This window comes from Phocoena phocoena, chromosome 4 (assembly GCF_963924675.1).
Source record: "Phocoena phocoena chromosome 4, mPhoPho1.1, whole genome shotgun sequence".
In the NCBI taxonomy this organism is placed as follows: domain Eukaryota; kingdom Metazoa; phylum Chordata; class Mammalia; order Artiodactyla; family Phocoenidae; genus Phocoena; species Phocoena phocoena.
Genome location: NC_089222.1, coordinates 130919763 through 130947342, shown reverse-complemented (window position 1 = coordinate 130947342; position 27580 = coordinate 130919763). Strand labels below are relative to the sequence as shown.

General features: G+C 37.8%; 1 protein-coding gene across 2 annotated transcripts; it reads right to left on the bottom strand.

Moving 5' to 3' along the window:
- Positions 1 to 237: 237 nt before the first annotated feature.
- USP16 (ubiquitin specific peptidase 16) lies at positions 238 to 27179 on the bottom strand. Of its 2 annotated transcripts, XM_065876001.1 has the most exons (18): positions 27117 to 27179; positions 23474 to 23575; positions 21639 to 21817; positions 18406 to 18509; positions 17531 to 17634; positions 16444 to 16628; positions 15789 to 15884; positions 15074 to 15204; positions 14676 to 14763; positions 13554 to 13632; positions 12110 to 12201; positions 11701 to 11757; positions 10610 to 10786; positions 7794 to 8454; positions 6047 to 6141; positions 4796 to 4882; positions 786 to 942; positions 238 to 669 (listed from the first exon to the last, which is right to left on the bottom strand). In XM_065876001.1, exons 2-18 carry the CDS (start codon positions 23532 to 23534, stop codon positions 545 to 547), a joined length of 2478 nt encoding a protein of 825 aa, XP_065732073.1. In that variant the 5' UTR covers positions 23535 to 23575; positions 27117 to 27179; the 3' UTR covers positions 238 to 544. The 2 variants fall into 2 exon arrangements, with proteins under 2 accessions (XP_065732073.1, XP_065732072.1); XM_065876000.1 differs by lacking the exon at positions 27117 to 27179 and having other exon boundaries at positions 545 to 669; positions 16444 to 16631; positions 23474 to 23534.
- Positions 27180 to 27580: the final 401 nt, after the last annotated feature.

Sequence of the window (27580 nt, the reverse complement as noted above, 5' to 3'; positions counted from 1 at the left end):
GATTAACAATTGCACAGAACAAGTGCAGAGTTCAGCTTACACCCCAGCTTATGCACACTGCATGGCATCAGAAGCATTATATATGTTACCACCAAGGTCAAACACCTATGTTTATAAAATTAACACTTTTTTGCTTTAACGAACACACTTGAAGTTTCAGTTTGAAACTTTTTCTTCTAAATGTTTTCTAGTAGTGTATGTTAGTACAACTTAAAATCTTCTAAGTAATAAAACAAGTTTTGGGGGTAATTCATTTTATTGATGTGTTGCAAACCACCACCCAGACGTATTAATAAGCACAGAGGACTTAAGTAATTCAGAATCCTTTCCAGAAACTGGAAGCAGGAATAAAAACCACTGTGACAATACAAAACCACTGTAAATTTTTAGGTATTTTCCCTTCAGTATTTCAATAAACATGATTTCTTCTGGCATGTATTTAATTTTAAGTTAACATGACTTACAGTTAGTCTTTACTTTTTTATTACTACAGCCATTATAAAAGCCATAAACATGTTTCCAGAGAAAGCACTTTTTGAAATTGTTACAGTATTCTCTCATAAAATAGGAGGTAAGCCTGTGAATTTAGTACTTTAGTTGTAGGCACAGCTTGCACATGTGTGTCGCTGATGTGAAACCACTGTCCTTTGGTTGATTCCATTTCAAAATCTGTCAGGAGGAAATGTAAAATTAAATATATAAGTGGAAAGATTCAAGTTCATCCTTTTTTGGTTTTGCCATAAATATCTGCTGAATACCAGAATTCTGTAAGACCTCTTTCTTACCCTGTAGAATATCACCGTGGAGAACAAGATTAGAGAGATGACTGTTTGCAGATCTTGCCTTGGCATAGGCAGTGTAATGCCCCGACCTCATGGTACCACTGTGTTCAACGACTCCATATAAGGAATATAGTACCCTTGTATTTTCTTCAGCAACATTCTTTAAAAATGAACAGGAATCAAAAGTTAGTGCTAGTCCCATTTATACAGATGCCATTGACAAGACAATTTTAAACTATGCAGAGGGTCTCTAACCTTCGAGAATGCAGAAGTCCTGAGTGTGAAATGGACTATTATTTTCTCCCTACCTTTTCTCAGCCTACTGAGTGGTAGCACGCTTATGTTTTTACTAGAAAGTTGCCATTGCTCTTGCCTTGCTGGAAGAACCATAAACCAGGGTCTACCTGCTATAATCACAGTTTCCTGGCCCAGATACTTAAATAACTGAACTTGCCAAAGCTTCTTTAGGAGTCTGGGATCAGATAATTAATACCTCAACAACTCATCATCCTATTTCCAGCCCAAAATGTACACCTTTAACAGCAAGAGGATAGCATTTAGGTCACACCCAAGACCACCCCGTAACATTTTCAAATACCCCCTGCAGATTTGGTGAGAAGGACATGTGACCTCTCAGGAGCTCACTTTCCCCATCTAACATGGAGGCTGCTTATTTTAAGATTACATGTGCCGTAGGGCTGGTCAGCAACAGGGACAGGTGTTCCAGCTGGGGGCCACTCGCAGACAACTACTCCACTTGCGTTCTCTTGTAAAAAGTCTTCCTGAACAAGCATCACTGCCCTTCAACAGTACTGTCACTACACTCTCTAATCTTTGCCTCCCTATTTGCTAAAGAACTCTTATTACATCACCCCAAATCCTGTCAGCTTCCTCAGGGATTTCAGTGGCCAATGAACCTCACAGGGTTTTCCCTGCCATTCCATTTTAACCAACCACAGCCAGGACTACATTCTGGAATCGGTCATCACTCAGAACCCTTTAACTTCAAAAATCTTACTAATTTTCTAGTCTCAGTCTACAATTCCATTCTTCCAACTCTCACCTCACCTATACTAGTCAACCTAACAGGATCCTCCAACCCTCGTTTTCTCCTGGCCTATGAGGCCTCTTTTGGCCTCATTCCCAAAAAAAGTCTCTTCACTTCTCAATATGTAATGGAACAGCAACATCACATTACCTGAGAGCTTACTGGAAGGCAGAGTCTCAGACCCCGCCTCACACCTATTGAGTTCCATGTGATTCACATGCACATGTCATTCTTACAGACAACCTCTCAACACCCACCACATCCAGCTCATCACATAACCCAGCTCTGAATTCCACGACGCACCTTCCCCGACCCCATACACAGACAGCTGCCATTGCTAAGAAACAATTCTGTAACCATGCAGTCTCGAAAATACATGATTTTCTACCTCACCAGGTCCTCGATGTGACTGTATAATTTATAGTGTGTCCTCAGTTAGCTGCCTCTTCCATGGATGTCCTTCACAGCAACTAGACCAAACTTCCACCGGTCACCTGTAGCCTCTCCTTAGAGGTGACCTCACCTCCCACTTCAGGAAAACTGAGACACCACCCACCCAGCTGCACGTTGCCCGCTCTCAGGAACGTGAAGTCTCCTCTCCCTTTGGTTCAGAGATTCTCCAACTTCATGTCCTTATCCCAGCCTTTCTGGTCTTCTCCAGGATCTCTGCTCAGTTATCTCTCTTTTCTGTATCTTTTACTTCTATATTTTCCTCTTTGCCTACAAACCTAATTAAGTCTCCTAGTATTAAAAAAAAAATCTTCATTGATGCACCACGTTTCCTTTTCAGCAAAAGCTCTAATGTATCTATATGCTCTATCTCTAATATTCTCATTCATTTCTCAACCTACTGAAGTTACCAACACTTCTTAAAAAATTTACCATGACCTCTATACTGTCTAACACTTTCTAGTTTTTTTCTCTGATATTCTGACACTGAGGCCACTTAACCCTTTCCTTGAAACCTGAACACAGGACAATGGCATTTTAGGCAAAAGATGGATTCCTGACGACCCTATATTCAAAACTAATCCAACCAGAGCTATTTCTATTTACAGGCATATCTCATTTTACTGTACTTTGCTTTATTGTGCTTCACAGAGACTGCGTTTTTTAATAAATTGAAGGTCTGCGGCAATCCTGCACTGAGCAAGTCTATCGGTGCCAATTTTTTTAATAGCATTTGCTCACCTGGTGTCTCAGTGTCACAGATAATTCTCAAAATATTTCAAACCCTCCACCAGCAAAAAGCTTACAACTCACTGAAGGCTGAGATGATGGTTAGCATTTTTTAGCAATAAAGTATTTTTTAACTAAGATATGCACACTGTTTTTTTAGACACAATGCTATTACACAGTTAACAGGTTGCAATACAGTGTAAGCATAGCTTTTATATGCACTAAACCAAGAAATTCGTGTGACTTGCTTTATTGCAATATTTGCTTTATTGTGGTCTGGAACGGAAGCCAAAATATCTGAAGTATGCATATACCAGCAAAAGTGGCCCTGGCCTATGGTAGTAACATAAAAAGAATGACAATTCACTGAAGTATTTAAAATCTGAATAAAGAACAACAGTATAGCTTCTTTTATTCTCCAAATTCTTCAACATGGAGATTCGCTGATATCCTCGGTGGTGTCTTCTTCCACCTACACCTCTTACACTCCGATGCTCGCCAGAGTTCTGTCATTAAGTATCTCTTCTTTCTCTCTCCTTGTTTACACAAGAGATCCTATCCTCTCATAGTTTTAACCACCACCTATGTATTGATTTCCGAATCCTTATCTCCAGCCCTAACCCCTCTATTCTGGCCCTCAGACATGTACATCCAAATGTTTTCTAAACATAGCCACATGAATATCTCAAAACTATCTGAAACTCATTGTTTCCAAAACTGAACTTATTATTATTCCTTTCTCCGCCTCCCAACCTGCTCTTCTTCCTGTGTTTCTTACCTCAATTTATGGCACTCCCAACTGCCCAGACACTCAAATCAGGCCCTGGGAATCATACTCAACTCCTTCTGTAGCACCCTCAGCATCCATTTAAAGGCCTCTGCCTCATCTTCCAGAGGCAAGAGATCAAAAGTCTTAATTTTACCTCCTGAAATATTCCTTCAATCTCCTCATCTCCAGCCCTAGTTTAGGCTGTCATCATCTACTGACAATTAACAGCCTCCTAACTTCCCTGCCTCTACTCTTGTCCTCCTAAAATCCAGCCTCCATTGCTTCAGCAAGTAACCTATGTAATATACAGACCTGGCTGTGTCACCCTGTTGCTTTAAGTTCTTCAGTGGCTCCCCACTGCATACCTAATAAAGCCCAAGTTTCTCATCACGATAATCTTCCAAAACCTCATTCCTCTCTCACTTCTCTGGCTTCATCTCCTAACGTTCCCAGACCTTGTACTGTAAGCTCTAGACCTGCTTATACAGACAGTCCCTGGCACCCGCTGTGCCACTTTACATGCCCTGCCTTTGCTCCTGCTGTCCCCTCTGCCTGGAAAACGTGCTTCCTCTTGATTCATTACACTAAGTCTTACTCCTTGAAGTAGCAGTTGAGGCAGAGCATCTGAGGCAGAGCCTCCAGAGCCTTCCCTGAACCACCAACATGCTGGGTTAAGTGCATATCACCCCTGCTCTGTGTATACCAATCCTATCACTCAACCATATTAAATTGAGATTATCCATTAATATATCTGCTCATCTTTAGTTATATGCCCTCAGCTCCCAAGACGTCTGCCACAATAATGGGGGTTCAAAAAAATGTTGAACTGAAACAACAACCTAATGTTCAACATGATTCATCACAGATCTTGACATTATAAAGGTACAAAGATCAAAGACCCAGTCTACTCAGTAGTTCCTATCAACTTCATACATATGTGAGTTGCTGTTGGAGTATTTGGTAATAAGCTATGATTTCCCTTTAAAGGATTTTCCCAAAAAGGCAAGTTCCACCTACCTTACATTTAAGGGTACAAAAAGGAGCCAAATCTAAGATTTCTGGAAATTTTATGTGTCTGTTAACTTTGCGTAGGTTAAAACCAGCCTATAAAAGAAGGATAATACATTAAGTTCTCTTCCTGGAAAAGCTGTACATGTTATGTAAACTATAGTCCCACCCCAATGCCCAGAAGAACACTAACATCTAGCCCTAGTTCAATCTGCTTAGAAGACTCTATCCCCCTGACTACTAATTGATTTCCAGTTGATTTGTTTTTGCTAAGTGCAACAGACACACACACACACACACATACACAGTCCAACACATTGAGATAGCTGCTCCTATAAGAAAACTCTCAATGTTTCTGCTTTAGGCATCTGGAAAAGCCAGATTAGACAACAGGTTTTGAGTGCTTAAAACTCAGCAATAGCAGGAACTTCCCTGGTGGTCCAGTGGTTAAGAATCTGCCTTCTAATGCAGGGGACGCAGGTTCCATTCCTGGTCGAGGAACTAAGATCCCATAAGCCACGGGGCAACTAAGTCCGCATGCCACAACTACAGGGCCCATGTGCCACAACTAAGACCCGAAGCAGCCAAAAATAAAACAAGTAAATAAAAAATAAACATAAAAAAAAGCCAACTCGGCAACAGCAGAATACTCTTCTGTGAAGCATACACTTTCAGCCTCACTTTCTAACCAAGCTTGGTGAACTGTTCATAGACACCCACCCAATTAGTCAAACTCATACGGAAGAGAAAACACTACGAAGGTACTTTGGGACTCGAACTGAATTTACAACTTGTACTGCTCATAGGAAAAAGTCTTCCAGAAAAGATGGAGTCACCAAAATGATGAAAAGCCAAGGTACCAATCAATGCCTTTTTATCAAGGGTCAGTAAAAATAAGATACCACACAGATCACTAAATTTCCCAAGTGTGAGATATAACTAGTAAACTGGTCTTCTTTCTCTAAACCTGAAAATAAGATTAAAGTAAAATGCTAATATATCTAAAAAGAGCAACATGAGTTCTAGTAAAACTGAGGCGTGATTGTGCCTAAATTTCTCTTCCACCTTGACATGCATCTTCATCAAACCCCTTTTGTGTGGTAACATAAACATATGTATTATTTTACTTTCCTACTTCTCTGAAGTTAGAATTAAGAAATAACAGAAAGCCAAAAAAACCACAGTAATATGTTGAGACAATAACAAATAAAGCAGGTGTCACATATTTAAAACAAATTTTAGGTAACGAACAAGGGGTACCTGCTGAAATCTCTTTAAGTGAAGAGTAAGAACAGGAGGAGCAAGGGAAATTAGCATCTGCTTCTTAGCATTGGTGTAAACGTGTTTCTTCTCACCTACAGAAAGAAAGCAATTTTAGCAGTGTGAGGATCATTTTAGACCTCTATATAGCATTCACATCTGCTATAAAATCATTCCAGGGGCTTCCCTGGTGGCGCAGTGGTTGAGAGTCTGCCTGCCGATGCAGGGGACACAGGTTCGTGCCCCAGTCCGGGAGGATCCGACATGCCACGGAGTGGCTGGGCCCGTGAGCCACGGCTGCTGAGTCTGCACGTCCGGAGCCTGTGCTCCGCAACAGGAGAGGCCACAGCAGTGAGAGGCCCGCGTACAGAAAAAAAAAAAAAAAAAAAAAATCATTCCAAACATCTAAAGCAAGGATCAGGACGCTTTCTGGAAAGAACCAAATAATAAATATTTTAGGCTTTTTGGACCGAGAGGCAAAATCAAGGATATTTTGTACGTATTAATACACAAATTTTATAGAATTCAAACTATAATAAAATAATTGAGTATGATTGCAGTCTACTGAAAAGAAGAATGGAATCATTTTTGGAGAGGTAACAATTAGGGTTCAAAGTTCATGTTTTCTACTATAAAATCATTTTCAAATGTTCATCTGTAAAAAATATTTTTAGCTCGGAGATCACACAAAAACAAGAAGCAGGCCAAATTTAGCCTGCAAACCACAGTTCACGTACACTGGCTCTAAAGCAAACAGAAATGCTATAAAATCAACACGATTTACTTTTTGTATCAACAAGTAAATAAATAAAAAGCTAGACTTTCTAAATGTTTCAACAATTCTAGCAAGAATCCTTAGGAATCTATGATGCCTCCCTATCCCACTTACCCAAGATCAAAAAACAAAACAAGGTGGGGGCAGGGGTAGGAGGGGGATTATTAATATCTTTCTGTTCTGTATTTGAAGAAGACGGTAAGAAAGCACTGTCCTCCCAGTACCTTGCACTGGGCACGTCACTTTAGCACGCTGAAGAATTAAAGTGTGGTTTTCTGGATGCAAGAGAGATGAGGCTCATCACAAATGACAGGAAACTGAGGATACAAAAAAACAGCCCCTATCTGTTAAGGAGCCTGCTGTGATAACATCTCACTGGGATGATTTCCCTACAGGGAGTGGTATCAGAGAGCAAACTGTCCCACTTTAACTACTGCTGGGATGCCACAGAGTACTAGCCACATCAACAAAGTTCTGCTTATCCATCCTTCTATTAAAATATTTACACAGGGGCCTTCCCTGGTGGCGCAGTGGTTGGGAATCTGCCTGCTAATGCAGGGGACATGGGTTCAAGCCCTGTTCTGGGAGGATCCCACATGCCGCAGAGCAACTAGGCCCGTGAGCCATAACTACTGAGCCTGCGCGTCTGGAGCCTGTGCTCCGCAACGAGAGGCCGCGATAGTGAGAGGCCCGCGCACCGCGATGAAGAGTGGCCCTCGCTTGCCACAACTAGAGAAAGCCCTCGCACAGAAACGAAGACCCAACACAGCAAAAATAAATTAATTAATTAATAAACTCCTACCCCCAACATCTTCTAAAAAAAAAAAAAAAAATTTACACAGTATTTTGGGAAAAGGGAACTTATTGACACCATCCAAACACTGATACAATTAAAACAGTAGTACTCTACTGATACAGTGCAAAATGTACCCCTAAACATTAATTTTACTTTCTGTGAAAGAATCTGAATACCTTTTATATTTGCCTTTGGTCCACTATACTGTCTCCGTGTGCACACTTCACAAAGCAGTTTATTAGCATCTCGAAGTTTCTCATTTCGGGTGAACTGATATAAACAATGTTGGATTGAACATTCATCAGTACTGAAAGCTTCCCTGTTTGCAAGAGTAGAGAAAGCAGTTTCTGGATCTTCGTTTACAACCTCATATACTTTCATCCCGGGAGTATGATCGTCATTCAGAATCTCTAAATTTATTTCGTCAGGTTGAAGAGCAGCATTCAAGTTAAGGTTCTTAAATCCACTGGAAATGTCCACTTCTCCACTGCTCCCTTCCTTCATGTAGGCACCATTTAAATTCCTAGTACATTCAGCAGGAGATGCCAAAACCTTCAGATCATTATCCATGTTGACATTTTTCATATCTACTTCCTCTGTGGATTTTTGATTGTCAGTTATGCTTTCTATCATTTTTTCATGGCCATTCAAATCTTTCTGATTAACACAATATTCTTTATGTATAACTTCCTCTTGTGAAATATGGTTGGATTTAATATCCACTTCTCGCTGAAGTGACATTTCAACTTCACATTCATTACCTTCAGGATGGTCAATGGCACAGATATCATTTAAATGAAGAACTTTTCCTTGAATTTTTTGTTGCCTTCGTTGGTTCTGTGTAAAAAGTACAAAACATTAAAAAAAAAAACGAGAGAGAGGAAGAGAAAAAGCGTACACGTACCACATCAGGTTTTCCTGTTTATCAATCAAAAATAAATAAGTTAATAAGGAAGAGTTCACTCCCAGAATTCCAACCCTAAAAGTTCCTTTACTATCAGGGATCAAATAAATTATAGAGAAAAGTTCTTTGGGGCTTCCCTGGTGGTGCAACGGTTAAGAATCTACCTGCCAATGCAGGGGACACCGGTTCGAGCCCTGGTCCGGGAAGATCGCACATGCCGCGGAGCAACTAAGCCCATGTGCCACAACTACTGAGCCTGTGCTCTAGAGCCCGCGAGCCACAATTACTGAGCCCACATGCCACAACTACTGAAGCCTACATGCCTAGAGCCTGCGCTCTGCAACAAGAGAAGTCACCACAATGAAAAGCCCATGCACCGCAATGAAGAGCAGCCTAGCCCCCGCTCGTTGCAACTAGAGAAAGCCCATGTACAGCAAGGAAGACCCAACGTAGCCAAAAATAAATAAATTTAATAAATACATTTAAAAGAAAAGTTCTTTGATTGAAAGCAGGGATAAAACATCACCAATCATCAAAAAATTGTCACACGGGGGCAAATAAAAATGTGCAAGACATGGTCTCTGATCTAGACAGAGCAGTAAGGCTGTTGAACCCAAGTAGCCATGTATTAAAGCAGGGGGCGAGTGTCTACACACACACCAGGAAGGGATATATCCATGTGAGTTATAATAAAAATAATAAAATAAAAATAAACTGAAAACTCAAGGATGTATAAAAACAAACCAAAAATTCAAGGATGAGCAGAGGGATGGAGGAAAACATTCCGGGAAACGGCCCAAAACTAGAGAAGCAAGGAAGCCACATATACAGAGGACAATAATATACTCTACCCACTTAAATCACCTTCTTTGCCATTTGCTGCCTATGTCCAAGTGCGGGGCGGGGGGGTTGCATTTTATCTAGATTTCTGTTACTGGAATGCCTAAAGACTCAAGGGGTTAGCATTTTGAGTTGTCACTAAAAGGATAGTCCCTGTGAGGCTAATTCATAATACCAGAAAGCTGAAGGGCAGCACACAGGGCTCTGGATACAAAAATTTTCTGATATGCTTCAGTTAAAAATAGTACACAGGAAAGAAAAATGGGGGAAGGATATAAGCAAATACTTCAAAGGAAAGGAAATACAAACAGCCCTTAAACATAAAAACATGCTTAACTTCACTTACATTAAAATAAATGGAAAATAAAACTGCACTGAGATACTATTTTCCATCTATCAGACTGGCAGAAATCTAAAAGTTTGATAATATTCTGCTGTCAAGGATAAGGAGAAACAGCAAGTCTCATATGTTGCTGGTGGGAATATAAATTGGTACAACTTTTGTGGAGGGCAATTAATTTATCAAACCACAAATACAATCCCTCTTCTCAAAATGTGCCCAATCGATGACATATGTATAGGGTGATTCACAGCAGCACTGGCCATCATAGCAAAAGACTATAGGTGTTCGTATACCTAAATCAAAAGAGAAATGGTTAGATGAACTATAGCACATCTATTATACTATATTTAGTAGTATGTTTACTACTAAAATAGAATAAAATAGAATACCATACAGCGGTTAAAAAAGGAATCTTTGTGTCCTAAAATGTAAATATCTCCAACAATCTAAGCAGAAACAAACAAAAAGCAAGGTCGAGAACACTGTGCATAATTTTTAAAAGGAGTGAAAAACAAGACTACATATTAGTATTGTACTTGATCATATTTTCCAAAAAAACCTAGAGAACACATAAGAAACTAATGAAAGTAGTATCTATGTCATACAAGGAGGGAGAATTTTTGAATGTCAATGTATTAGCAACTCAAAACGTTATTGAAAATGAACTAAAGTTTTTTTAAAGTTGTCACAAGTAATGCAGAATTTTTTTAAAAAAGCACATTTTCTTCACATACACTCAGAGAAACTTCACTGCAGAGAATACTAAATGAGCTAATTCTGTAATTGCCCAATGAACGTGCTGTACATAAAATAACAGACATGTCTACCAATGTCACTCAGACTTTAAACTCAATAGTTCAAAAAATTAAAATGAGAAAAGTATGGTTTTCCTCCTAATTACCCACCTTGGCTTGCTTTTTGGCTTGCTTCTTTGCTTTTTTCTGTAAGTGCTTACTTGTTCCTGAAAGAATATCATTTCTCTCCTTTATGTAACTGTCATTATCTTTTTCTTCCTCACTTTCTTTATCTTCATCATCCATGGTCTTTTTCAGATTTTTATCATTTATACTTTTCTTACCACTCTTAAAATATGGAGAGAATATGGGCCAAAAATAAAACTTTACTATTGTTGGTGAAGAGATTTCATGTTACCTAAATAGTTTTCTACTCCTATTTTACACCAGATTTATTTTTCACAATGTTTGGAAACATGTCCAGGACAAAATTCATTCATCTCAAACACCAGAAAGCAATCTTCACATACTGAGAAAACAAGCAAACAAACAAGTAAAACAGTAAAAAAAAGGCAACTTAACATATGAGTGTAATAGAAAGGAATTTAATGAGTTGTATTAGACACATGCTGTATCATGCTGTAATTACGTCTATTTCTAAATGCACTCTCTGTTGGTAAGTGATTTACATGTCCCACTACAGGTATTCCTTTTCATTTTTTTCTTTCTTTCTTTGAATGCAAATGACAGTTTTAAAGAAAGAAAAAAGAGTAAGTTTAGTAAGACTTTAATCACTAAGTAACAGTGATTTAAAGGGACCCCCAATTCATATTAAGTTGAAAAACGATTTATCTAATACTCATAATATGTCCTCTTTTTCCTATGACTACTTGATAGGAACTAAATTAATATGGCTTAAAACTGAGATACTCTCTTAACATTTATAAACTTAAATCTATAAGGGATTTGTGGCTAATCTTAAATAATGAAAATAAATAGTAATTTATATTAAGTAAATATTTCCTGATATGTAAACTAATCAAGTTCATTATCTATAAATAATTCCAGACACACTCTTTAAATATATATATATTTATCCCATTCTCTTTTCAAATCTTTAAAATTCTTCTGTCTCATATACACTAAGAAAAATTTCTCCATGCTTGGCCTAGTAATGTACAGCTTGGAAAAGGTAGCAAGCCCTCCCCCATAAATCTAGCACAGGAAAGAAAAAAATCTACTTAAATAAATGTAAGTCTTACCTGATCGTCTAAAACCGGTAGAGACAAATCAAGGAACGATTCATGAACCAAGGAGACCTTAACCAACCAAAAAAGAAAAAGTAAAAAAGGAGGAAAAGATTCATTTTAAACATTATATAGTAAAATCATGGGGGGTGCTAAATTTTAAAATAAAGGCTTAGGAAAATGAAATGAAAAATTACACAGTGTTGAGGACTCTGGGTTAGGGGAAATCAATTAAAATATTAAATAACTTCTTCCTGATAAAAGGGGTGCTCATAGTTCCAGCAAAAAACTATGCATACTTGGACAGTTCAAAAAGAATATCTTATAAAACTAACTAGACATTTCTGTTTTTGAAAGAAACAACTGATAAACTGTACATTATTAATATTAATGCATAAATCCAGTCTGTACTACATCTACTTACAGTTCTGCATTCATCACACATGATTGTACTAGTTAGTTCACCACCAAATACTCGGTCCACAAAACTTGGTACTGATTTTTTCTTTTCATAATCTATAAGGGGAAAAAGTCTATCAATTATCCTTATATAATTAATGAAATAAATCGAAACTATTTACCTATCTAACCCTAAAATTTAATTTTAATTTCCTATCTTATTGACTTTTCTCTATTCATAATTACCACAATTTTATTTTTATGCTACAGTCAGCAGCGTATACTCCACTTCTAAACATAACACATTTTAACATAATCACATCTTGTGAAAAAGAAAAAAAAAGTTCTTATCCAAGATCTAGTCAGTGGAAAATAAATTTTGTGAGTCAGTGAGACTTTCTGTATATCAGTATCTTACCTAGTAAAACAAGCAGATCGAGCTACACACAGAATGCTATTTTAGCTCGCTTCTAGCTCTAACATTCTAACACCGGCAGCAAGTTTGGGAGTAACTTGCTTTGTGAACTCCACTTAAAACAAAAACAAAAAGCCCTCAGGAGAGTATTTCAGATAAAATCCTCCTTTTATTTTTCTATGTTCCCAGAAATAACCTTGATAAGTTTAGCATAAGGTGACATAATTTAACTACCTAGTAGTCCAACTTTCTAATTACATGAAATGTGTAGGCCTTATTCAAATGACAGGTGTCATTTATACAGAAACACATTTTATGACAGAGAGTGCAAACAGGCTTGATTCCCTCTCTGTTGCTGGCCAGGCCAGCACCAATGGCACCAAGGAGGTAAACAGTTGCTGTGTGTTGATTCTGAACTGTGCTTTACAATACAGTAGTTGCTAGTCATTGGGGCCACCTACATTTAAATTAGTTAGAATTAAATAAAATAAAATTTAGCTCCTCAGTTGCATCAGTCACATTTCAAGGGTCACATAATAAGAAAAAAGTTATCTCCATGATTAATAAACGAGCTGACAACTCTCAAAGACAATCACTGCTAATTAAAGTCTAAGCTTCTGAGGGAATTCCCTGGTGGTCCAGTGGTTAGGACGAGGCGCTTTCACTGCCAGGGCCCGGGTTCAATCCCTAGTCGGAGAACTAGCTGTTCTGACTAAGATCCCACAAGCCACGTGGTGCGGCCAAATAAATAAATAAATAAAGTCTAACTTTTTGAAAAATAAAACTGTGATGTCATCTTAGCTCTATGTTTATAAATTTTACCATAATATTGCATAAAAAGAATACACCAGAAGTTAAATTTTTCTAAAGTATTTACCTTTGGAGTACTGAATAATTGTTTTAAATCAACGAAGATAAAGAGAAATTATAATAACTGTGGATAATAATATAAATTATTAATAACTGTGGATTTGAAATACATGTGTTAGCGATCTTGTCCTAAAGTACAGAGGAATTCAACTACAGTGCTTTAGTTCAAAAATTCAGACATTACCTTTAACTTTATTTTTTAGCTCTTCATCCAATTTTTCAGTAGAATTACCAAATGCTTTAAGAATTCCTTTACTCACTCTCTAAAAGTAATAAAATAGATATATATACCATTAAATTTTATAGTTATTTTCCTTAGAAAGTATGTAATCAAGTCAAGAAAGTGATCAAGAATTAATTAGCTCTCCAAACTTACTGAATAAAACTTAATATTTCTAAAATCACATTTTCAAAATTAATTCCAGGAGCTAAAAAGAATTATACTTAAAAAAACAATCACTTACCCGGGTGCAAAGGCACCATCTTATCATTTCAAGATTTTAACCTACTCAAACCAAAGCTTTTCAGAACATGCCCACCTCCTTTGAAAAGACCACTGAAATACCATGTCCTAGAAGCAGAGTGGATAATGAGAGCTACAAGACAAACTCCAGTGCTCAAAGTCTAGCTCCATCACTACTGGATGACCTTGAACCAGGCACTGAACTTCTCTATACCCTAGTTTCATAATCTATGAAGTGAGAAAATGACTCAGAATGGTCGTGAGGACTGAGTAAGGTAATGCTTACAAAATACTGAGAACAGTGCTTGACAAAAAATAAGAGCAACATAAATATTAGTTGTTATCACTGTGTTATTACTATTATTAATTATATCCACATCCCCCCAAATTACTTTATATCCTGGTAATTAACAAAAAAATTAAAATACAAATGTTCCCTGACTCTTACAAAATAAAAATACTTCTTAGATTCAAAAAGCAGTGTTAAATCACACTCAGAATTAAGAGTAAGGGTGCGCTGCAACTGGGAATCGTTTGGGGGACACACATTTTCCAGTACCTTATAGCTCTCCTGGTATAGGCTAGTACAATAGAACCCTTAAAGAACAATAACGCTGTAAACATCAAGCAAAGTAGAGCATTATGAAAAGGAGACTCATTTCTAATTTCCTTCATTCATTCTAATAATTAAAATATACTGGTTGAAAAGGCTGGTGAAGAAAAAAATTTTTTAATATAATGGCCTCAACTAGTTTTCACTGCTCTAATAACTCTTAAGACATCAAATGACAAAGAAGTTAATGAAGATCAGATTATAAAATACACTGGTCAAAATATGCTAACTTGATGTTCTTCTGCTCTCATTCCATCCAATAAATAGCGAAGCAGCTCCTGGCTGTCTTGCTGCTGATAGCCTTTAAATCGCACTGCTCTACAGAAAAAAGAAAAATAAAGAAAAAAGAAAAACAATGGTGAGTCTACTAAAATGAAACTATTTTTTTATAAAACCTCAGGATCATATCCCAAATCTTGGAGTATTCACTAGTTTCTCAAAAGTTTGTTTAGTCCAACAACATCCTTAGTAGATTTAATTTTCATACAAAGTACATATTTTTTAATCCAAATGAAATAAACCATGCTTTAATATATCTACTGAATTAACCCTAAAGCTAATAATTTTTTCATATTATTTCCCAGCATCCTACTGATGCACTGAAAGCACAATCAAAACAGATACTCACTTTTTACAGACCTGAGAAAAGAGTTCTCTAGGTGTCACGATTCCCTTTTTGGTCTCTTGCATCTCATTAAGAAACTGGCTCATGGCTAAAGTAAGAGGGCCTGGAGGCTCAAGGTTTATTTCTAAGGGTTCCTGAATATGGGAATAAAAATTACTTTCTTCAGTCAAATTTTGGAATCATTTATTTTATCAAAATGTAACTAGTCAACCTTTATTCCTATGTTCCTGACAGAGTTGTCCCAATTAAATTCTCAAAATGTACATCAAAAGATGGAGAAGGCTTCTGGTCACAGACTTTGATAAAGAATTCAGTTCTACTGTTTTAGATTATCAGGAACTTACTACCTAGGAACTGAAAGAGCCAAAGCAAAATGTAAATAATAAAAATGGATAAGGTAAAATTCATTTGGCTCTATAGCATTTAAGTCACCTGAAAAGATGTTAAAAATAAGAATGCATGCCTAGGGCTTCACAAACATCAACAGCATTCCCAAGAAAGAAGCCAAACACTCAGCACAGCAGTACATGGCATACATAGAGCAAATAAATGTAAAGGCCCCTTATAAATTTCCACTAGCCTGAAAATCCTTAACTTGGTAGCTTAAAACCAAATAAACAAAAGAGGTGAAAATGAACATCAATTCTTAAAAATAATTTTAAATGCTGCTATTCAGAGAGGAAAAGTACTGAATAAAAGAAAATTTTAAAGTACGTACTGTTAATGCCAAATCAGGTGGTTCAATTTTTACAATTGTTCCAGACATTTTTACTTCTTTTAGTAGTTCTCTAAGCACGGGTGTTTGTGACAAATTCTGGAATGTAGTATGGAAAAGAAAGGGAAAATTATTTAAAGGCAAACCAATTCATTCAAATGTTTTTTAAGTGCCTATTCTACCAAAACAGAAAATCATCACTGCAATTTTTATTGTGACTGTCAAACAAAAAGTAACTTCATGCTCTTCCCCCCACTCTAATTGGTTCATAAATACTTCAGTTCTCAGCTGCTTCATCACCTCAGAAGGTCATTCTCCCAACCACCCAATATGAAGTAGCTACCCTACCACCGCCACTACTTACCACTACGTGCAACTAGGCATTTGTTTCTGTACTTGGTTTTCCTGTTTCCCCCACCCAAGTGAAAGTTCTTTGAGGGCAAGGGCCATGTTTGTTTTGAGCCCTATTGCACCCCAGTGCTTAGCACAGTGTTTTACTGTCATGCAAAGTAAACATTCCCTTGAGTTTTTTTTTTGAAAACATAGAAATAAACTACCTACAAGGGAAAAGCTCAAGCCTACAAGTAGCAAATATGCAAAAACACCCTATGAGGAAAACACTAGATTTCCTTAAAGGGGGAAAAATTAATATTGGCACCTGCATAACTGCATTGAAGAAACATGTATTTCCCAAATTACTGAGTCCTTTCACAGTTATTTGGGAAGTAGAATTCATGGAAGGATTTTCTTTAGCCATGTTTTCCTTTTTTTCTCTCTCTTGTTCATTTTTACTCTCCTTTTCTAGTTTTTTATTTTCAAGTTCAATATTACCACTATCTTTTGCTGCTTTAAAAAAAAAAAAGAAGAAAAGACTTATTAGCAAAATGTATAACACAGCCATACCAAATGCAAAGTTATACTGGGGACCAGAATTTGTGAATTTTACCTAATAACATGATGTGCCACCTGTTTGATTTTAAATGTTTTCTTACAAATATAAGTAAATTACCATCAAGAGAGAAAAACCAATAAACAAAAAATATTCAGAACTGATGTAAGCATTACTTTGACAAATGAAACCAAACAGTATATGCTTCAATATAAATCCCTTTTTAATGCACAAATGTTTTCTACAAATGAGCATATCTTACCCTGTAAAATCAGAGTATAAAGCAATCAAATAAAGAATGTGGACATGAAATAAATTTTTAAATGAAGTCTGAGGGTCAAAAACCAATCCTGAAGTTAGGAACAAACAATTCTGGCTCCACAAAAGATACCACTGTGACAGTAAAAATGTAAACAAGCTTTTAAAGCAAATGATGAAAGCCAACCCAATTAATTTAATTATGTATGAAAAAAACCTGAGAAGTATCTGGCCTTTTGAGGGAGTTACAGGCACTTTACTTTCACATCATCCAAACAAATGTAACAAAATAAATTCATTATAAGGCAGGTCTCCCTTAAGCCCCTGTGCCAGGGTATGGGAATAGGGTGTTACTGCCCATTACTTAGTCCAGACTCTACATCACATTTGACCATATTATTTCTCAGATTCCCTTCTAATTCTAACTCCTTATAATTATCTATATTCTCACTGTTTTACGTTCTTAACCAAAAACAGTTTGAAATCAATCATAATTAATGTTATTCAGCTATATGTAATGCTATGGTATGTTAAACTAAATATCAGCAGATTATATAAATTAACATTACAGTATATATTAAGAAACAAATGATTTTACCTGATTTTGGAGCTGTAATACCGGCTTGTTTTCTAACATAATCAACCACCTGACCCAATCGGTTTGAATTACAATACTGGACCTCATCATCACATAGGTAACACCTGTGTCCCAAAAGATCCCAGAGAAGAAAAGTAACAAACTGACAACCACAGAAGGGCACTAATTTTAATTCATGGAACCCAAAGTGTGTAACCCTCAAATTATTCTACTAAGAAACTGAAAATGAAAATTCTATGTTTTGAAGGAGACTATACATATTAACTCTGGTTTACTGTTAAATAAGGTTAGCCTGAATTATAGCTACATATAAATACTGTGAAAATACTCCAAATATTTTACTGAAATGGCTATTTATAACATTAAAGTGAAAGTTTTTTCTAATATTTCAAATCACAGACCTACATCATCAAAATTAACAAATTTTACAACTGACAAATGCTCAGTGAACACTGCTATGTAAATGGTTTTTAAAGATGTAAAATTTTATTTTAATGAGGTTAAAAGAAATACCAGCCTGACATTTTCATGCAAATTCATTGCCAAAATTTACTATATTCTCAGTTTATCTGGAATTTGTTCTTAGTGTCCCAATTTTTAAACTAAAAACAATCTACCATACACTTTGTAATATCACAAGAAAGAAAAACAAGTGTGAAAATTCCTATGTCTTCTCCATGCTATAATTTTTGTGTTTGTACAATACTAAGCAAAAGCTTCTCATAACATCACATTCTCTAGCCTTCTGAAAGTGATGGTATTTAAACAAATACTACAAAAATTTTAACTTTCTTGCTCTTTAAACATTTCAAACACCTCCATTCTCCAACATTTCAAATGATTTCCAGCAAATGGGCACAGGAGATGAAACTCACCATACACTCCAGTTGTCCAAACTAAGAACCAGACAATGAGGTTCAGATCTCGGCGTCATATAGTGCTTCAAGGCATGCTGCTCCTGAGAATTTCTGCCGCAGCCCTAGAGAATCATAATCATAAACCTCAAAGCCACAAAAATTCACCAGGAGAGAATTCATAATCTACAATGAATAAGGAAGTGGGTCAAGAAATTCTGCCATTCTTATAATATTGAAAATAAAACTTTAGAGAGTCCAGATTTTGTTAAAACTTAAATATGAATAGGCAGCTGAGGACATTTAAGGAAGAAGGTATTTATAAACCCAAGCACTAGAAGGACTCTTCCACTCCAACTTGTCATTTCCAGTCCCAACTAAACCATGCTAATGTAGTCATTCACTAGTTCTAGACTCCTTAACATCTTCCTAAGTATTTTCCTAACTTCAACCTTTCTTCATACACATATTTTTTAGTTTAATATTCCTAAAACAAAGCTCTGTTCATATACTCAATTCAAAAGTGATGAATTGCTCTTAAACTCCTACTCACCAAACCTGATACCCTCTGATCCCAATCCACCTTTTCAGGATTATCCCCCATAATCTCCTATTTGAATATCATCTACCAGCTAAAACCACAGCCCTTCCACAATACAATTTTGTTCACATTATTCCATTTGCCTCGAAATTCTTTACTGTTACTGCCACTGATCAAATCCCACCCAGTCTTCAGGATCTTGCTCAAAGGTCACTTCCTCTCAGAAGCCTGTGCTTATCCTTCAAGATAAGAAAACACTATATTCTCCCTCTAAACACACTCCTACAAAACATGGTATAAATTCCTGGTGGCATTCCTTATTTTCTACCTTATATTAAAGTTGTTAATGTTGATATCCTTCCTCCCCTGGAGTGTAAATCCTGAAGGCATGAAAAACAAAATTAACCTATTACCAAAAACCTAGCAAAGTGAAGGAGGTCAATAAGCATTAATTGAACAAGTAAATGGGAGATTTTCACCTACATCTGCATAGGCATATTCATAAAAGAACACGACCATATTGTGTGTCTCCAGGTGATTAAATCACAGCTAAGAAATACATCTTCACTGTGTATCTATCTGAACCAGGCTTCCAACTCTCTTGGATAGCACTACAATAAGTGGTCCTGTTTCTATTGTAGCTACTAAAAATATCCTTCAGAGGAGAAATATTTATCAATGGCTTCTAATCCTTCAACTATGATATCAAACCTACTAACTCAATTTATCTTGCTCAACATTTAAATCTAAAATAAACTAACATTTGATATTAATTTTGAAAATTTTAACACCATTTGAGATTATCTGAAACTTAAACATGACATGAGTTATCATAAGACAACAGGTGAGAATTCCTTGCTAACAGTGCAAAAGATAACTCTACTGGGATAAAAGTTAACAGTTAATACTGACATTGTCTTACCCTTAGGAATTAAAAAGATAGCAAAATAGATAAAATTTATAATAAGAAATGTATTGTGGAAAATTTGAAGTAGTAAAATATATTCACCCTCATCATATGTATCTAACAGGTTAAATGAAAACTTTTCAAATATAAATAAACAATAAATATGTTCTTTACTAGCATATAAAATTTTTTTAACTGTCTGACCACAATAAGGTACCACCTATCAGAATGTTTAAAATAAAAAACTGTGACAATACTAAATGCTGGCAAGGATGTGGAGAAAGTGGATCACACATGCTACTGGTAGGGATATAAAATGGTACAGCCATTCTGCAAAAGTCTGGGAGTTTCTTAAAAACTAAACATTTAAGGGGATTTCCCTGGTGGTCCAGTGGTTGGGACTCTGCACTTCCACTGCGGGGGGCATGGGTTCAGTCCCTGGTCCGGGAACTAGGATCACATGCTACGTGGGGCAGCAAAAACAACCCAAAAAACTAAACATTTAATTATCATATTACCCAGCAATTGCACTCTTGGACACTGTCCCCAGAGAAATGCAATCTTAAGTTCACGCAAAAACGTGTACACAAATGTTCATAGCAGCTTTATTCATAATCACCTGAAAAGTGAGATAAGCCCCAATGACCTTCAACAGGTGAACAGTTAAAGTGTGGTACGCCCATACCATGTAATACCACTCAGCAATAAAAAAGAACAAACTATTGATACACACAACTTGGGTAAACCCTCAGGTGATTAGGCTAAGTGAAAAAAGCCAATCCTAAAATGTTGTATATTACATGATTCCATTTATATAACATTTTTAAAATGACAAAATTTTAGAAACAGAGAACAGACTAGTGGTTGCGAGGGGCTGGGGGGAGGGATGGCAGTAGAGAAGTGAGTATGATTTTAGAAACGCAACACGAGGTCCATGTAATGTTGGAACTATTCAATACCTTGACTGTGGTGGTAGATACACAAAACTACATAGGTGACAAACTGTACAGAACTTAGTACACACATACTCACATGCACAACACACATATACCCACACACAAACGAAGAGAAGTAAAACTGGGGAGACCTGATTAAGACTGATGGATTGCATCAATGTTAGTATCCTGGTTGTGATATTATACTATAGTTTTATAAAATGTTACCACTGCCCAGTAGTCCAGTTTCCTAACATATAAACTTACCACCACTAAGGCTGACTAAGAGGCTCTCCTGACCTCCAGTACCAAGGTAATACCTGTGAGCTGTTCTGCAACCCAGATACCACCCAACCCCAAGGTATTCATTCCCCCAGCAGCCAGAAATGTGGCCTGGTGACAGCTCACAGCTCAGTCCGTCCACCCCCAAGAATTATCCTCAGTGGAAGGAAGCCGCCTTGCCCAAGGTTAGTTGCCCTCCCCAGGGTCAGCCCATATCCAATGTCTGGTCTATGCACAAGTACAAAGGCCTGGCCTCTTGCCTCAATTCAGGACCTCTCTGAAGGCCAGAGTTCACTGTGGGATCAGCTGAGACCCCGTAGCACTGCCTCTTTGCTCTCCCTCTGCCTAAACTTGCTTCCCTCACTGTTTTCCTTGGGTGGTATCTGAGAACACCCCCCAATAAACCACCTACACACAAATCTCATTCTCAGAATCTGTTCCCCAGGGAACATGACCTATGCCAGCTAGCATTCTGGTCACCCATACTGTACTTTTAGGTAATATCTTCTAAAAGAAGTTCATACTTATATAAATTTGTAAGTTCATACTTAAATAATAAAATTCCATATCAATCAAAATCTAAGCATACCTGATGGCCACATTTAAGACACAGCCAAACTGAAGGATTTTCTTCTGTTTCTTCTTCAGATTTATCTTTTACTTTATTGTCTGTCTTACAATCTTGGCAAATGTTCCATTCCACATTCACTAAAGCCTTTTTCAAATTACCTTGTTCCAATCCTTTTCTAATGTGTCTGCACATAGGTTCTATTAAAACAAATAATAAAGGAGTACGTGAGGTAAAATATGTCTTTCTTCAGTTAATCTCAAAACTTACACTTGATTTGAACTTCAAAAATGAATTTATAAACAAATTTTTAGATAACCTGAAAAGTTAAATTTTTGTTTGATATTTGATTATAAGACGATTACGTAAGAAAGGGATGTTATACAAATTTTGAAGTCCTTGGTATAACTACCGCCACCCCAAATCACTTCAATTTATTTATCACATCTATTATTCTCTTTATTTTAAAAGGTTTGTAGAGAAGGTCCCTCATTCAGTCAACAATACAACTACTGCACACCTGGCACTATGACAGATGCCACGGAACCTAAAAAGTGACCAACTCACAGCTCTTTCTTTAAGCAGCACACATTCTGGCAGGAGAAGCAAATAAATAAATAAATGTACAAGAATCTCTGAAACATGCTATAGCAGCACGAGAAGGTTGATGTCAACGGAAGTTTCACAGGGGAGGTAATGTCTGTATAATCTTGGAAGATATTTACAGTAACAAAAACTCCTATTAATTAAGCACTTCACTATGAGTGTGACACTGTGCTACATTATCTCATTTAATCCACACAACCACCCCAGAAGGAAGACTCTACTATCCCCAATGACTGATGAGAAACCTCAAAGTTAGTGCCCAAGGTCACATAACTACTTAACAGCTATGCCAGAATTTGGATTCAAGTCTTTCTTATTTCACGCTCGTACTTTAAACTATGACCTCATGGAGTAAAGAACAATCTGAAAAGGCCACATCTCATGAACAAAGGGATGGCGGCATAAAATGTAAAAGTGCATGCTGTCTCCTGAGAATGGCAGTCACGCATGTTTAAAAACGAGCAGCTGGACCTGAAACTGAAAACCCCCGCTGGGGCTAGATCACTAACAGGCTTCACAAGCCACTCTAAAGGGCTTCAGTTCTTTGAGGGCCCCTGGAGATTTAGAAACTCATCAAGTGACACAATTAACTTTATGTCCAATGAATGTGCACCAAGAGAATATAAATGCAAGTGAGATCATATGAAAAACTACTAAATCCCAGTAAGTCATCAAAAAAACATAGACTGGAAAAAGAAAATACTCTTTTTCAACTAGCAAATCAGGAAAAGATTTTTACAAATGATACTAACCTGTGTCAATAAAGGTTCAGAGAAATGGGCACTTTGTTACGCTGCAAGGGGGCCTGTAAATTAGTAAAACATTTCTGAAGGGCAATTTGGCAATAGATCCAAAAGAGCCTTGAACATGTTTATACCACTTAATTCAGCAATTCTAATTCTAGGATCTGTACCAAGAAGAAGATAACCAGATGTGCACAGTTTTAGCTACAAAAATGTTTACTATGACTCTATTCATAACACTGAAAAGTTAAAGATTTATCTACATTTGTAACAGTAGGGGATTACCTAAATAAATTATGAAATGTGCAACCATGGTCTTTTACATCAATGGAATAAACATCACTCCATTAAAAATGTTGTGCTATTAAATGACATGTCTATACAAAGATTAAGTTAAAATGCAAATTACAGAATAATGTACACTTTGATCCCATTTTTTACATATTAAAATAGATGTCCATTTAGGGATACAAACAGTACTTTAAAGATTTAGTTGGTGAAATATACCTAAAGATTCAGAAGAATCATCAATTGGAACAGTTTTTCCCTTTGTCCGTTTCTTTCCCATGTTGGCACTTTATGGATTACTTACTGACACAAAATAACAATCTAGAAAACAAGATAAAGTTAGCTTGACAAAAAAAAAGTATGTTTTACAGTTCCATTGGAGACAGTAACATAACTAAACCACATAATTTTGTGTGTCTATTAAGTTACAAAAACCATTCACATGTATCATCCAGTTTTCAGTAAGAACCCTGAAGTAGGCTATTACCTCTGTTTTTCATAGCCTAGGAATCTGATTCTTAGTAAGGTTAAAAGGTTTTCAATAAATGTAAAGGTCAGGAGAGGACCTACACCTTCTTACACAGATCTTGAAAAGTCTCAGCCCCTTATACTATTAGGAATTCAACTTCTCACTAAATAAATGTGGAATGGTGGTGGCGCTTTGAAACAAGATAATTTCTCGTCCTTCAAAGCCATCTTTCTTAGCTCCTGCAGGGAATGCAATTTGATTGATATTTCTCAAAGAAAATTAAAAATAATTCTGAAAACAATCTCCTAGAGGGAGTTAGAAAATTCACAAAATAATTCAAAGCCAAATATAAAAAGTGACACACGGTTCTGCATTTTTCCACACCAGGATTTCCTATGGATGTTAGCTGAAAATCGATTACATCTGCATTCTCAACCATTTACATTATATTCTTGACAAAATCAGTTTGGACTACTATGATAAATCTAGTTCATATCAAATCACCTCCTTAGTCAACAATTAAAAATTAGAAAACATGAAAAATACTGAAAGTACATACAGGTCTACCTAATAGCGGTTTTGAAAAGTATATTTTACATACATTAGAATAACTTAGTGTCAAAATCACTTAAATGACTAAAATAATTATTTTACCTGGGATGCTTATTAAAATTCTGATTGCATAAATGGAAAGTAGGACCTGGGACATACGTTTTTAAAACACTTGCCAATTAATTGATACTTAGCTGTCATCGTGCTCTGGCTTAGAGTATTAGCTCTTAATGGGTTAGGGTAACTAAAGGTAATTCCAAAAGGTTTGTATGAAGAATGAGTGGCAAATTAAATAACTGTTAACCTTTTCAAAGATAATATAAAACGTAACAAAGTTTCATGTTTACAAAATAAATTAACTACTAACAAAAGAACACAACTATATGGGTATATATAAAATGAGCGTATATTTTATGTAATTTTCTCACCCCAAGATAATATTTAACATAATTTCTCTTATCTAGAATTGCAGATTTTAGGGGAAAAAAAACAGCATCCAAGTTCTTGCCTCCAATCCAACTCCCTCTAATCTGTGCTGCATTCCAGTACCAGACATATCTTCCAATAATGCCATTTTCCTCATATCACCCTTTTTTTTTTTTTTGCGGGGTACGCGAGCCTCTCACTGTTGTGGCCTCTCCCGTTGCGGAGCACAGGCTCCGGACGCGCAGGCTCAGTGGCCATGGCTCACGAGCCTAACCGCTTCGCGGCATGTGGGATCTTCCCAGACCGGGGCATGAACCCGTGTCCCCTGCATCGGCAGGTGGACTCTCAACCACTTCGCCACCAGGGAAGCCCCATCATATCACCCTGTTGATTCAAAGTATTTATCAGTTTTTCAACCCACCCTCCTATGCTGTGCACTCATGCTCCCTTATAAATTGTTCGCACCGCTGTGGTAATCCTTACTCTCATTACTTCTCAACAAAGAACCACTAATGTTTGATCATACAGTGCTTCTGATCTTCAAAGCCTTTTCATAAGTATTATTTCATTTGATTTTCACAAAACCCTTTAAATGCAGCATTTCGCTAAAGAAGGAAACTCAAGCAAAATGATGAAAGATCACAGGATGGCAGAGATGGAACTAAAACGCCGATATTTTGGTTCCAACACAGAATCAAGCCAGTCTCTTCAGTCTCCTTCACTCCAAAACACCCTGCCCCTACCTCTAAGCCTTTGATCTCCAGATAGTTTTCTCCATCTATCCAAATCTTCCCAATTTCTCCAAGATTTCCACTTCAATGGAGCCTTAGGCAACCATTCTACTCTAAATGAACCACTCAACTCTACTTCCCCAGCTAGTGTGCACTATTCATTTTGTACCCTAATCAGATACATAAGTGGGCTGCTTCTTAAATCTTTAACCTGGACATATGTTATTTCCCTATCTGGAATCTAAAGTTCTAGAAGCAAGAAATGGTTTTCAGTGTTACTTCTGAATCGCCTATAGCATTTAGCATAGTGTTAGTACATAGTAGGTCAAGAAATACTTCTTGCATTGAAATAGAAAAAGATAATAGTACCTGAGGAATTAAGGATGATTATAAGGTGCAAAGGTAGGTACATAAGAATGAAGCACAGAAGTTCCAGTGAAAAAGAGAAAGGTAAAGAATGAAGAAATCTGCAGTAGTGAAGACAGCACTAGCAAATCTGGTTTGAGGACTGCAGTAGCCCAGACTCCAAAGTAAAACTTGAAAGACGAACTGTAATTGCTGCAGGCAGAGGACAGTAAGGGGGTTGCTTCAATGATGTGGAAAAGCTCTAATAAATTATTTTTAATTTATTTTATTTATTTTTATTTTTTGGCTGTGTTGGGTATTCGTTGCTGTGTGCGGGCTTTCTCTAGTTGTGGCGAGCGGGGACTACGTTCCGTGTGGTGCGCGGGCTTCTCATTGCAGTGGCTTCTCTTGTTGCGGAGCACGGGCTCTAGGCGCGCGGGCTTCAGTAGTTATGGCACGTGGGCTCAGTAGCTGTGGCTCGCGGGCTCTAGAGCGCGGGCTCTAGAGCGCAGGCTCAGTAGCTGTGGTGCACCGGCTTAGCTGCTCCGCGGCATGTGGGATCTTCCCGGACCAGGGCTCGAACCCACGTCCCCTGCATTGGCAGGCGGATTCTTAACCACTGCGCCACCAAGGAAGCCCCTCCAATAAATTTTTGACAACTATAAAGGGCATCTAATGAGTCGTGAGAAGAGAGTACTGAGTACCATCAGCTATAATACATCAATAAATCTATACAATTTTTCAGACGAGTCTTCAGATGAGCGTTACTTTTTGCAGGACTCCACACAAAATTTAAATCAGAGCTGGTTTTGCCGGCTCTCATATTATCCAGTTCCCTTCCTTCTCCGCCCTCCCAGTGTTCCCTCGGTTCCATTAAAAATGCAAGCGTCTGGAAAACTTTGCAAGACTAGAACACGGCTTTCAAGTTTTGCGTACATTTATCCTACCCTGGGAGCACTGAATTGGTTAGGTGACAGATGCTGCCTATCCTACTAACCAACACACGGACGCGGCAGCCAACTCAGCCCCAACCCATAAGGTGCCCCTAGCCGCGCGGCGCTCGCCACACCTCCCTTTCCCTTCCAACTGCTCCACACCCACTGGGGAACCTCGGGGTCCACCGGGTCGAGGAGGGCGCCAGCACCAACAACTCATTGGTCAGCTCCTGGAACGGACAGGACATGAGGCCAATGAGAACGCGGTACCGGGCCGAGGCCAGAGAACGTGCTTAAGGACGAGGGCCTTCAAGAGGAGAACGGAGTCGGGCAGGAAATTCGGACTCCCGGCGCGCAGGAAGTCGTGCGAGCGGTGACTGCGAGGCAGTGGGAGCAGAACTCACCCACGGCGACAGCGCCCATAACTGCATCCCTTAATGGGCCCTCGGGCCGGGCAGCCTGCTCCGTCTTCCTCCGGGTGACGAATTGAGAGCGACAGAGCGGAAGCCAGCGTGACCCCTAGAAAGCAACAACTTCCGCTACGCAGCATTATGGGAAGTGGCTTTGGCCCCAGGGTCCGGCGGCACTGACGACAGTTAATCAGCGCCTGCGCGGGGCTCACACCGGAAGTCTGAGCGCGGCAGCTCCTGGAAGCTTGGCTGTCAATGAGTATTTCCCGCTCGCGTGTGACTCTGGGGTTATTGAAATACTTCTAAAGTATGGGTACCAGGTGGTGGTGGTCAGACATTTGGAGTCTCCTGGATAGATACCTTACTCAAACACATCGCATCTGAAGGCTGGCTAAGAGGGGACATTTAAAGTTCACGCTTTTTTCCCTAATTCTGTCCAGTCGACTTCTAAAGTTGAA

Bases quoted from the DNA above. Each gene is read 5' to 3' on its own strand.
- USP16 (XM_065876000.1), bottom strand. From the start codon at position 23,534: ATGGGAAAGAAACGGACAAAGGGAAAAACTGTTCCAATTGATGATTCT. The intron at 8,455-10,609 runs GTGGGTAATTAG...CTTTTTACACAG, and splicing joins AAGCCAAAAAGCAAGCCAAG to AACCAACGAAGGCAACAAAA. The intron at 943-4,795 runs GTAGGTGGAACT...TCATTTTTAAAG, and splicing joins TTTGTACCCTTAAATGTAAG to AATGTTGCTGAAGAAAATAC.